This window comes from Peromyscus leucopus, chromosome 15 (assembly GCF_004664715.2).
Source record: "Peromyscus leucopus breed LL Stock chromosome 15, UCI_PerLeu_2.1, whole genome shotgun sequence".
NCBI classification, from domain to species: domain Eukaryota; kingdom Metazoa; phylum Chordata; class Mammalia; order Rodentia; family Cricetidae; genus Peromyscus; species Peromyscus leucopus.
Genome location: NC_051076.1, coordinates 775,713 through 789,896, shown reverse-complemented (window position 1 = coordinate 789,896; position 14,184 = coordinate 775,713). Strand labels below are relative to the sequence as shown.

General features: G+C 36.7%; 1 protein-coding gene across 1 annotated transcript in view; it reads right to left on the bottom strand.

The window, feature by feature from the left end:
- Window positions 1–5,815: 5,815 nt before the first annotated feature.
- Slf1 (SMC5-SMC6 complex localization factor 1) overlaps window positions 5,816–14,184 on the bottom strand; it is a 69,591-nt gene continuing 61,222 nt past the window's right edge. Inside the window, 3 exon segments of the mRNA XM_028891576.2 lie at window positions 5,816–11,042; window positions 13,372–13,554; window positions 13,970–14,062. Of these exon segments, the coding sequence (XP_028747409.1) occupies window positions 10,561–11,042; window positions 13,372–13,554; window positions 13,970–14,062 (758 nt within the window). The 3' untranslated portion in view covers window positions 5,816–10,560.

The following is a 14,184-nucleotide window of genomic DNA, read 5'->3' as shown; positions in this document are numbered from 1 at the left end:
TCTTTTCTATGTAAAATTACTATTTTTTCTGAGTTAAGAGATGCATGGTGAGTTATTGGGTGCATGTACGCTCATTAATATTTCACTTGGCGAAACACATTTGATTTGAGCAGGGCTATTCTTAAAACCGCGACTATGGTATAAGTTCAGTACCTTTGGCATGGTTAAGCATCCAATGAAGCAGAGAAAACTAGCTGGAGTCATAAAGTCATCTTCAAGCTAGTTCTCAATGCTTTCAGATATCAATATATTTATAGGCTCAAACAGATAATACCAAGTAGTATTTTAACTTTCTTGTATAGGTGCATTTTAAATTTAAGACGTATGTCTTGGTTTTCAGGGTTTTGTTTTTGTTTTTTTCCCCTAGAGCTGAGGACTGAATCCAGGGCCTTGCCCTTGCTAGGCAAGTGCTCTAAATCCCCAACCACAGATTAGATCCCGCCCCCCCTCCCCAACAAGGTTTTTCTGTGTAGCCCTGGCTGTCCTGGAACCCACTCTGTAGACCAGGCTGGCCTTGAACTCAGAGATCCACTTGTTTTCAGAGATATCTGAAGCAAATATTCTAAGTTATATGAAGAGACTGAATGTGGCTCAACATCTATTTGCATTGCTAAATTTAACATTGTAAACTGCTCAACAGTCTCTATTGACATTACAAATTACAGCCACGTTGTAGAATGCTGTCCTCTGGGCAAAACAACTGCCATCTTCCTTAGATCAACTGTGTCTGCTTATAAAAGACCATCACAGTCATGCCTGCAGCTGACCCCTCATAAAAGGAGCGGGTATAAAGGGCCAGTGGGCCTGAGATTCCAGCCGGGTGGATGCATTTCTGTCCTAATTACATGTGGCCTGGAAGAGGCACTGCAGTGCACAGGTGGGGTGCGTTACTTGAAAGGGGCTACATCTATGCAGCAACGGGGAGGCCATAATTCACACTGGTCAAGACTTCCCAGTGATTGCTTTGGGGTCATCCATACCCTATAGATGACCCCTCACTCATCTTCTGAAAGTTACCCTGATAAACTCATTGGTTCACCAGGCTGAACTTTGGGGGGACGCTTGGGTTTGTCATTGAGATCATTTAACAAGGGGTAGATGTTTATAATTCTCTACAGAGAAGAATTCTACCACCATTAATTGGGATAATTCAGACATCTCACTATTTTGTAACTTTTAACACACTTTAACATGCTGTTACCTAACAGTTCATTTTGCTAATGTTTCAGACTCAAACTGAGAGGTTCTTGAGAGGTAGGGGTTCAATGCACTAGGATAATTTAAGTTTACATGACTTGTGATACATTTATTGTGTACCTACTGTATAACCCTGAGAAGGGCAATTATAGTGTATGTGTGTATTGACAGTATAATCAAACCAAATTTGGAGTTTGTAAACAGATAAATTTAAATGGTATGTTTATGGAAGTAACTTTTTATAAGTTTCCTTAAGTTTTCACAAGGCTGGCCTCTACTTGCAATCAGCCTCCAAGTGCTGGGAAGAGCAGGTTAGTGATGAACTTAAGCAATTAAATTCTAAGGGCCACAGGAAGTTTTCACTTTGATGTCAAAATCCAAAAATGTTCAATATTGAAACCAAAAAATAGCAAGCCTTATTCCAAGGCTATAATTTATTTAGAAACTTAAGCAAGCCTGACTGCTTACAATGCTTTTGAGTAGTAGTGCTTTATACAAAAGTATAAAGCACTCGGTGAATTCAAATACAAGCCAGCCAGTATTACACTTGTAACAAAAAGGCTCAGCTCTCACTAAATGAAAGCATGCTTAAGTTTGGGGGTTTGAAATGGTGTGTGTGTACAGATGTTTAGTCACTGGTCTGACTAGAGGATGTGGAGTCAGTCTTCTCTAACTGCTCAGTTGAATTAAAACCACCTAAGTATAATAAAAAAGTCTAATTCCCTTTCCAAGGAGGACTGCTGTAACTCACTGAAACAGCACAGCAGAAAGTACATTTTCCACATTCGTCCACTGGCAACTGGTGTAATGGTCGTCACATGAGAAGTTACTCTAGCTGAATGTGAGGCTTCAAACACACCGAGATAACCTCTATGTTGGAACCCATTTATTAATGCCCAAAGTAAACAGGTTTGCTGGAATCCATTTGCATTTTTTTCAGGGGTTCTGGTTTAAAAAGGGGAAAAGAAAAACATCTATAAACAAAAAACACAAAATGAGGCAACTAAATATATTTCTACTTGTTCAACTTTTCATTCTAAGCTGAAAACAATATAAAAGCTAAACAAATCTATAAAAATCCCCAAAGTGTTGTACTACACAAACAGTATTTTTGTTAAAACAATTTAAAAAGATAGTTCTATATATCTTTGAATGCAGTGGAAGAGGGGGTATTTAAAACAAGATTTTATTTTATATGTACAAGTGTTTGTTTGCATGTATGAAAAGTGTACTATGCATACAATGCACACAGAGGCCAAAGAGAGCACCGGATCCCCTGGAAATGGAGTTTCAGATTATGAGCTGCTGAGAACCAACTTAGGTCCTCTCCAAGAACAGTAGGTGCTTTTAACTGCTGAGTCTTCAGTCCCAGGACTATATTTTTAAAAAGGCAACAGAATGGTACTGAATGTTCTGCGCTCATCAATAAATAGGCTTATTGTTTTGGACAGAGAGCTTTAGTTGAATAGCTACGCCAATGTGTTCTCAATATGTATCAACATAAGGGCAATGATGGTCTTCCCTGCTCTGTATTTTTCAGCGTTCCCTCAAAGAGAGAAGAATGATCAAACTGAGCCAGTAACAAACCACCCTACTTCTCAGGAAAACTGATTTGAGGAAGTCTGAGCTCTGGCTGGAGGGAGCTGTGACTACTAGTGAGGAAAGTTAATACAGGCTCAATCTTGAGGTCACAGGCTAGCTTCAGATTGGCTTCAATCAAGTTAAAGGACTTTATTGTGCCTGGGTTCAAGTGGTGACAGACATGGAAGAAATGCTAAATTTGCACAGAAAGGAGCACACGTCCTTCCAACAATTTTTAATTGTGTTCTGCATAGGAAGCACCTAAGTTTTCACAAAAACAGCTGGATCACAGAAGTAAGGCAGGGGAAGGAAATGCCATTTTTTTCTCATGATCCCTTTTTACAGCTACCAGAGAAACGAAATCCATAACTAAATTCCCCATAAAATATTCTTCCTTATACACTAGTGATTCCAACAATTATAAACCAAAAATGTATGTGTAGCCCACCTTAGATAAATTTTGCAAAATACAACTTTCTGTTTTCTGTTACACAAAGGGACATGCTTGTGATTTTGTCATTACTATTGTACACAGGAGTAGGTAATCCCAATTTCTAACCAAATTTGCAGGGTAATATGCTTTTATAATTGTCCTAGAATTCTGAGGCACACAGAACCTATCTGGAAATGTCAAATGCCCAAACTCATTTGAAGAAGCACTCTCTGCCTCCCCCCCCCAATTTCATTTCCACTTTAATTTGTTTGATGTTCCTTGATATTTCAAATGTCCCTATTGGATGTTTCAAGGGGGAGGTGGCTTGGAGGTCGAGACTACTACTCTAGGGTAGATGGCCTGCCTCCTCAGTGTCAGGCTGAGCTTTAATCCTTGTATTGAAAAAAAAAAGTATTTTTAAAATAATAGGAAAAAAACAATCACCAGTACTTTTTTGTTTTGTTTTTTGGTGAAGTAAGCACAAACCAGTTTGTATTTATTCACATAACCAAGGGCCAGACACACCAATTCATAATCAAGTAGGTATCATTTATTCTAGTACATTATGATGGTAATTCAAGAATACTTTTATTTGGCAGCCAAGAAACTCGTCCACCAAAACAGATTTATCAATACTTCCGGCTGTTCTAGTTGCCTTTTGTTACTTAAAAAAAAAAAAAAAAAAAAAAAAAAAAAAAAAAGCTGTGCTTTTTCTTTGCATTTGGAGATTAACTAATGCATCACATTGCAAGTTTCATTTGCAGGTGCACCTAACTGCGTGCCCTAGAAAGCAATGGCAAGTAGCCCTTGAATCCTCTCAGTAGACAGCTAGGTCTATCTGCCTTCCAGCTGTAAATAAGTTACATGGTTGGTTTTCCATTTTATAGACCAATTAAGACAATTACCACTCAAACTCACAACTTCCTCAGTGTTAAATATGAAAAGACTTCAAAAAGCACATAAATAACTAGTTTCATCAACACATATATAAAATAAAAAAAAATGGGTTATATGTTGAGTACCCCTCCCAAAGTTGGATATTTAGCAAGCTAAGGCTACCTCTGAAGAGCACTGAGTAATCTTCAGCTGAACATTAGTGAGGTCTAAGCAGCAGGAGACTAAAGGTAACATGAGGTGAGCTGTCGGACTCATTCTCAAGGAAATCCATTGGACAACTGAGCTACTTAAGATCTGCATTGGATGATAGCAATTAGAGCCTACTTTGAAGAAAAATGGCAAATTTTAAAGCTCTAGCTATTTCTTAAAAATGGAGGACATGCAAGTTTAAAATTAGCCTACTGTAAAAGCATTTCAAGATCAATTCTTGGGCTAGCAAGATGGCTCAGTGGGTAGAGACAACCACTACCAAACCTGCTGCCCTAAGTCCAGTCCCCAGGACCCATGTACTGAAATGAGATAACTGATTCCCAAGGGTTGTCCTCTAACATCCATGTGCCTGCCATGGCATGTATACCCCCCACACAAACACTCAAATACACACAAAGTATACAAATGTAAAAAGACTCAATTAGAAGCATCACTTTAAAATAAGTAGGCTAGTTAGGGTACTCTCCGATCTGATTACTGGAGTAAGCCAGTTCAGGCACCCTTCTCCACTATTTTTTTTATTTTATAATTTAATTTAATTTTACATATCAGCCACAGATTCCCCTGTCCTCCCCCTTCTCCACTACTAATAACAGTCTAAGCTATGATGTCATCCTTGGGGATTCCTGGGAACTTCCCTAGCCCCATGATGTCTTCCTCTATCATGGTATCTCTTTCATTGCTCTCCCACTCTATCCCTGTTCCAGCACAAACCTCCAGTTCCCTTGTTTTCATCCCCCATCTGTACCCTCCACTGCCCATGAATACCCTAACTGTCATCATAGAGACTTTCTCCAGTAACTGATGGAAGCAGATGCAGAGAAACACAGCCAAGCATCCAGGAGTCCAGTCGAAGGGAGAGAAGAGGGATTCTATGAGCAAGGAGCATCAAGATCATGACGGGGGAAACCTACAGAGACAACCAAACCAAACTAGTGGGAACTCATGAAATTTAGAACAACTGTGGAGCCTGCATGGGACTAGACCAGGATCTCTGTGTAGCAAGACAGCTGTGTAAGCTGGGGGGCGGGAAGTGGGGGGCGCGTGGGCTGGCAGTAGGATCAGAATTCATCCCTAGTGTAGGCAGGCTTTTTGGAGCCCACTACCTATGATGGAATACTTCACATAGCCTTGAGGCAAGGAGAGGGTCTTGGAACTGCCTCTACTAAATGTATCTCTACCTTCTTATCGGAGGGAATGGCGGGGTGGGTTGAGAGGGGGAGGCTGGAGGGGTGGAAGAAGGGAAGAGGGGGAACATTGATTGGTATGTTAAATGAAGAAAAAATTTCTTAATTAAAAAAATAAAAAAAAAGTAGGCAAAAGTTAGATAAATGAAAAATATTAACTACCATAAACATAACTACCAATAACAATGTATTCACTTATATTTTCTCCATGAAATTTAGAGAAAAGTCTCTAATGACATTTAAATATCTGCTATTTTTCATCACAAAATTAAAATCAGTCAAGAAAGAAAAAGGCATTTGAGAACTTTTAATAAATGGATTTTTTTAAGTTTATTCCAATGACAGTCTCAGTATGAATTTACAGTCCTTTGGAAGGGAAATTATAAGAACTGTAGTGATGAGAAAAATGAGACAATTACTTCTAAATTTCAATACTACATTTTCAGTTAAGACAATTAGATTTACCTAACCCTGAGGAAAGCACTGAATACCACTAGTCAGAACAGTTTTTAATGTTACTATTAAACTGGCATTTTTATTCTTCACTTATTTTTACTGAATTTCAACCATAAAAGCACTCTACAAAACCATCATCTAGACCCTTGGTTTATCTTATAAAAATTGCTCAAAATGCCAAGGGCATAGCTTATCCATGTTCAGATCTGTCTATATGCCTTCTGTATGATTTTATGTAGTCAGTAACTTCAGTCAGTATATTAAGCAACATTTAGAAATTTTCCTTTCTTGATTCTTTTAAACCAGACATTCCCTAACCATTTCTCCTCATCCCCCCTTGTTCAGGTTTCACTTTTGCAACTAGATTTTAAAATACGTATCTTAGTTTTATCAAATTCTACTTAATGCTCAGTAATTTCATGGCTGCTGTAAAAGAGAAACAATCTAGAAAAATTCATGTTTAAGGTAAAGGCAGATACCCAACACTACCCCCACAAAACTAAAGACGAATTAAAATCTCACCAAGCATGCAGACGGAAACCGTGAAGCTGGGAAGTCACTGGGAGCAACCTAACTCTCACCACTTTAAGATTAACCATTTTCCTCTCAACATGACTATCTCACTTGGAAACAAGAGAATAGAGAAATACTAGCACTTTCAGTTCATCTACCATCAGAAGAAATGAAAGCATGATAGATGTAAATTCAAAGCTGGATTCCAGATTTCCACTTAAGTGTAAATGACCTTCCCTGGAAATGTTAAATGCATTTTAAACTTCTTTTTTTGATGGATTAAATCTTAGAGTCCACAGTACTAACCCATTTCCCATCAATAATTACTACTTATTAGTAGTACATCAAAGTTTATTTGATGCAGTTTGGTAACATGAGAAGAAAGGTGATTGCATTTACCAAGGACATAGTGTTTCAATTATAACTGGACAGAAGAATGCATAGATGCTTAAATAATGAGCCTTTTTGGGCCTATACCTGTTAAAAACAATATATTCCAATACTTTCATGGTATGTATAAATAATACACATCTTTCATTATTTCAATAGTCTCTCTGACAACACACTTGGCTTTTATTAATAAGTCAGCAGTTATAAATACAGAAGGAAAGAGCTCACTGTATTTATTTTAAAGAGATGCAAATAGTTATATCTTTAACAGCAAAGCATTATTTTTTAAAAATCACTCATATCTAGGACTTAGGGTTGCAGTTCAAACCTTTAAAAATAGTCTGATGTAAGTTCAATTGTATTATAACCGCACTAAAAGGTACAATGTGTTTAAATATATCACATCATAAACAACTTATAAGATAAAAAAACCTCCCAAACAGACCATAATCTGAAAAAAGATAAGCAATTATATTTGTAAATCTCTAAGATTTTATTCAAATAATTTCACAGAATTTTCTTCCTATGAATTAATATAACTTCTTATCTTAATAAACAAAAATAATACAGTTTAGGTTGCTTGTGTTCTCATAAACTAGGGTCAGGAGTTAAACATATAGCTCTATATGTTCTGCAAGATCAGAAGGACAGAGTAATCTGTCCAATGATTATTGATATTTAAAAAGTCTTATGAAACATTTCTCTCAAAATCTTCCTTCAGTAGGATAACATAATCTAATTTACATGCAATAGTTAACTACTCCACATTCAGTTCTAACATAAACAAGCACTTTCCAAAAAGGCTGGAAACTCAATCCACATTTGATACAAAACCAACTATCGTTCTGAGTTTTGTAAGGTCCACCTCAGCGGGAGATGCACTTGGCAGGAAGCTACCAGGAGGCACAAGGACTGGCAAGGGGAACCACCTAGTAAACGCTGGAGGCAGTAGCACCTCATGTCAGTCAAAGATGACTCCTTTCTCCTGATGAAGGAGCAGCAGTGACAGCTCTCAGCAAGTCCATCACAGGCAGAGGGCTGCACAGACCACCAGTAATTTTTCCTCATGTAAATCTATTCATTTTCCTATTACAGCACTAAGAAGAGCCAGCAAATACTCTTCTAGTATTTATGTAAGTGTTGTAGCATTAACACATTTACATTTGTCTCAGAATGAGCACTATGACTTCAAAAGCCCATCCACTGCCTATTTATTCTAAAAATAAAATTGCCAAACTTATCAAATGATTACACTATCAGACTCAGTAGGGCACACTTACTAAAGATCCCAGAAACACTTATTTCTCTCTAAAGCACTTAAGAAAACACATGGAGATGCACAGCGTTTAACTCTGGTTCACCTTCCCAGTTGGCCAGCCTTCCTTACACGTGGAGATGCACAGCGTTTAACTCTGGTTCACCTTTCCGCTCTGTCAGCCTTCCTTCTCCTGTCGCCAGCTCCTGAGAGTAGACCACTTTGTGCTCAGGAGCTTTTCAAAAATGATTAATTTAATACAATAATTCATTTTCCATTGTTTTATACTACAAGAAGTGATTTTTCCCCCTGGTCATTTTCTAGGAAACTATGTCTACAGAACATTTTATTCTCTACAAAGGAACTAAAATTAAGAAAACAGGAAAATTCAAAAGGTCCTTCTAAACTGCTCAACCAGAAAATTCCCTCAGATTTTTATTCATGTTGTAGAAGGGCTTTGATTTGATTCCCCCCACCCCCTAAACAGTTCCATGGCACTGACATCGAATCTGGGAGGATGCAAGAAAAAATGGCATTACTCAGTTTTGTTTTCAGCTGCAACTTTGAAAAGTCTCCAATGAAAAGTTAAGATTCAGGACTTTTAAGTGTTTATAATTTTTTCCTCTTTGACCTCTTAAGATGAGTTAATGCACCAATTCTGTTTTCTAAAATATAAAGACAAGAAATAATAGAAATAATACTGGAATCCTGAAGTAGTAAGTTGCCATGGAACCCAGTACCCGACTTCTGAAACAATGCCTTCTTACGGGAAAACATCTTGGAGGCATCTGAATGTGTTACAGCCCATGGCATCAAGGCTTGTGGGACACAAAACAGCTTGTCATGCAATGCCGATAGTTAAACAAATATTGTTTCATTTTATATTTTTTAACCATAGAATTACTGTCAACAAGCAATTAGCATCTTCCTTTATGCTTTAGCTTCTCATTATTAGCAAATGAAATGGTAGAAGGAAAGTTTATGAAGCATCATACAAAGTGAGAGTTTAGCTCAATTCTTTTGGGACAAAAACACCTGACATTACTTCCATTTGATATATAAGAAAACCAAAACAGAAAAAAATGTCCTTGTAATTTAGTTATAACAAACTAGCCAGAGACTTCCCCTGTGCCTGAGTCAAAGCCTATGCTCAAGCCTGTGTTATTGATGAAGCGGCATTATCCCAGGTGCCTTCATCATGCAACGAAGTGACTATTCCTGGCTCCTTCCTCTTCTCTCCCTCCCTGCTCCTTGTCCCCATCTTTCTGGTTGTCCTTCTCTAACAGGGTCACACTGCAGCCTACTCTGGCTACAGACTCACAGCCATTCCCCTAACTCAGCCTCCCAAGGGACTACTCATGTTTCCCGATACTTTGGCGATTAATAACAAACACAAATTTTTATGCTATTTCTTACAGTGCATATAAAACTATTTTGAAATCTTACAGAAGTTTGATTTTTATTAGAGCAGAGAGATTAAGACATTGAGCATCTGTCTCTTGCTGAAAGATCTACTTGTGAAATAAAACTCAAGTGCTTCTCTAACACATTAATTGCTACTGGATCAGGAATCACATTACATAACATCTCGATTTAAGTTGTAATTTCTTTTCCCCATGTACAACACAATGTAACTTCCAACAGTGAAGGAATTCCAATCTCTTAAGTGGTTAATATTCATATTCTGTCTTTTAAGTTATAAACTACTAGGGAAAAAACTGAAACACTAATCTGCAAATCCATATTACATAATAAAATCTCAGATAATCTCAGACCCATTATTCCACTGCCAATTTAATTGTAAATTTTAATTATAATATTTAATAAAACTTATGTGGTAAAACGTTTTCACTGATAAAAGACTGGTTAAGTGATATGAAACATATTTCATGCATGCACTGCTAAACTACAACAGTTCAAAGAACTAAATTGCTAAAACTGTATATATTGTAGCATTTAAAAACCAAAGATTATTAGATATAATTTAAAATTCTAGAAAGGTTTATTTTAGAAACACAGAAAAGCAAGTTCATCTTAGACATTAGCCTAAAAAGGAGAAACAAGTTTCACAAGTATATAGATATACATTTTAATGAATATCCTTACCATGATTTAAAAACCTATAGCACTTAGAGGAAAGGACATTTTGATATGAAAAATATTTAATTTTCTGTATAAACAATATAAATAAATATTTTCAGAACAGAGCATTTTAAAGATTAATAAAAGCATTTTATACCCAACAAAACTACTTCATTTTATTACTGTATCTTTCTGAGTTAAACTCTAAACATTGGAAAGGGAGCCCATATTCTAGTTCTGCAGATGTTTTTTAAGTGCTATGAAAACCTGCTGTAAGTCTGTCTCTTGTCCATAAGCTATGACTACCCTAAGTGGCAAAGCAAGTTGCATGTTTAGAATGTGACTCGCACTTTCTGACATCATGACACTTCTGTGACTGACCGACACATCATTTCCAGTGTCACCAACAAGGCCTCAGTGTGCACTCCAGGACTCCCACTTAGCTTCGCAGGCAATCCCTTAAGGACATCTGGGAGCCTCTTCAAGGTCTCTGTGTTTCTAGCGTACAGATCCAGTAACCAGTCAGCGTGTGCACTGGGGGGCTCCGTGTCACTGCTGCAGGCCGTGAGCAGCTCGCTCAGATGAGCTAACCCTTGGAAAGCTAGGAGGAATTCCGAAGATAAGTCAAATACTGAACAAAAACTAAGCAACATCCTACTAAGTAAAAATGAACCAAATTCAAGCTGTTGGTGATAGAAACGTTTCTGTGTCTGAGCATGAAAGTTGTCCAGTGTATCATCTATATTGGTAATGGCAAATAGTTCTTCCTTGTCTTTAGGTGACAGCACGTAATCCAAGGGCAACTCCCCCCTAGAGTTCCTCTGCTGTAAAAGCTCTGGGCCTGTGAAAAAGAAATGGACAATGTTAATAGTAAAACATGTTTATTTTGGCAGTGTAACAGCTGTTTTCTTCCCCCAGCCCCCAAAGCTTAAGGGCTCTCTTTATCTTCACAGTTCTACTAATTAGCTGGCCACACAGACCATAACTGCCTATATAGACTAATAGAGGTGTGTTTACAAATTTAAAATTCTAGTTACCTGTCTAAGGAAGTCTGCTTGAAAGGATATACTCTACTTAGAAAAGTAGTATAGATGATAAATGAAACAGCTTTTAACACCTTACCTGCAGCCACCTTAAGAACAAGACTTTCAGTATTCACAGAAGAAATTAATAAGTTTGGAAAAAGGAAAAAAAAAATGTCTCCTTTCCATTACTGATAAATCACTCGGCAATGTGAAAACTATCAAACTCAATAGTTCATCTAGCTATCAAAACAACAAAAACAAAAAAAAAGAAACTGCCAACAGTCAGAGTTAATACTTGCAAAGTAGTCAAATGCTAAGGACTCAAGTTTACCCCTAAGTATTAAAGGCCGTGAGAAGTGCAAAGCAACAACCCAGGACTCAGCCATGTAACACAGTACAGGAATACTCTGTACTCGTCAGTCCATCTTGTACGAGAAATGTTACCTGGGATATGAAGGTACAATTGAAAACAAGACAGGAAATTACTATCATTATAACATGGACTAAACCACCAGAAAGAGAATAAAACTCTTAATGAGGACTACAACCATACTTATAATGACTGATGTATAATTTGTAGAGAAAAGAATTCCAAATGATAATTGTATTACCTATCTTTGTGTTAACATTGCAAAAAAAAGTAAAATATTCCAACTTATTCCTGTTAGGAAAAAAATACGATTACCTGAAGTAAATAAAGTTTAGCAATATATACCTTGATATTATTGCTCTCAACCCCAAAAGTCTTGAAATTAGTTTCAAGTGACAATGCTAAGCCATGTGACAGATCCAAACCCAGAATCTGACTGGCTAAGTAAACAAAACAACAAACAAACAAACAAGCCAATGGACCTTGACAAACATCAAGTACAAGCAGGTTTTCTCTCCTAAATCAGAGAATCACCACTTACTGCTCTTTGTTAGTAAAATTCGCATTGGCTGACCTAACACTACATTACACTAATAAGCTGGATTTCATACAGTAATACCTCATATCACTTATATCATTTGATACAGAAACAAGTATTTACTAGAATGTCAGATTTAAATCTTTGAGTAGAAAAACAGAGTTATTTAATAGGAAACACATTAGGTTTAGAGAACAATAGTATTTAAGAAAGAAGGTGGAAAAACAAAAAATACATCAATTATGAAACAGTGTTTGGTAAAACAGTCACACTTAGCCTTTAGGGGGCAGGAGAAGACTATAAATAGCCAAATCTTTCAAGCCATCATGCAATACATTCTTTCTTGGATGTACATAGCAATGTTCCCCTCCTCAAAACTCAAAAAACCAAAACCCAAAATCAAAACCAACCAACCAAACAAACAAAAGCCCACATAAGGAATATGTGTTTTGTTTTTACACAGAAGGAAATAAATGCCTTATTTACAACATAAATACATCAAATTCTAAGTTAAAATTAACACAATAAAAGCAATAGATTTACACAAAGGTTTGTTTTTCTCATTACAAGCCAGTTATCAGTTTTCTTTTTTAAAACACAAATTAGGTTGAATATTTTGAAGCACAATTTTGTAATAGTTCATATGCAGAAACATCACTAAGACAGGAGTTGCTGAAGGTAAATCTAGAGAATCAAGAAAAGCAGTTGATGGACATGAAGCTTCAGTTAGCCTCTTCACAAAACCCTTGCATTACACTCAATACCATCTGAAACCTGACTTTAACTTAAGACTGCAAATACGAATGAGAAAATATTCTTGGATATCTTCTCCACACTCTATAAAGGAATACCTTATAAAGACAACACTGGCTCCAGAGTTATACATACATATGCAATAAAACAAGAATGGAGAACCGAGCAGTCACAGGAAGCACTGACTCCAAAGCTTTAAGAAATGCCTAGTTCACAGACATCATATTAAGTAAATGGAATATTAAAACCAACATGTTCAACTGAACATAGGTTTTAATAGTACTTACATATTATACAATTATTCTAACAACAGCTAATAAAGGGTAGCTATATTTTGGGAGGCCTTTTGTCTTTACCTTTCCATGACTAAGAAATAAGAACATCTTTCCTTATAGATCTTAAACATAAAGTGTTATCTGCCTCCACGGGATTTATCAAAAGCCTAGATAATTTACCGAGATCCATTTAGCACACACACACTCACCCCCGTGCTGCAGGAGCAGCTTGCCAATTTCTACATGTCCGTTTGACAGTGCATCATGCAAAGGAGTCACCCCGTCCACTTGAGTGAACAGATCTACCTCTGGACAACGTTGCAAAATTTCCTGGACACACACTGTGTTGCCATAGTTACAGGCTTCATGCAAAGGCGTCCAGCCAGCATTGTCTAAATTAGAAATCAAGGCAAGTTTTAAAACAGCAGAAGTAGTACTGTTGGTTGCAAAGTATTGATATTCTATGACTACCATCCTATTACTCTGTAGGAGCTTCATATATGAAAAACAGCTTTGGTGAAAATGAACACAGTGTAATCATATTTCTATTTAAGAAAATGAAAACAAATAAAAAACAACTTCAAAATATTAATGTTAGAATATGACCAGAAAAATTACTACTAAAATATTTTATATTATTAGCTCTAAATTATCACATAATGAATTATTTTGGCTTGGCTGCTAACGGTATTTTTAAAATATCTTCAGTAAATTAATTTAAATGGTTTTTCTTAATGTGACATAAAACTATTTTGTATGATAAATTTTAGGACACTGAATGAGAGCACAAAGACCTAGAGAACTTACCTTTAACGTTGATGTCTATTCCTGGCAGAGAGAGAAGGAAAATCAATTTCTCCACTTGGTTTTTTATGCAAGCTCTATGCAGAGCTGTTTCCCCTGCCATAAAAAATTAATAGATTATTCCAGAGAAGACAAGATATCAACCAAAGAAAATAATCAAAGGCCATGAACTAGAAGCTCTGGACCCATGCCAGACAATTATTTATTGAGTTTTCCTT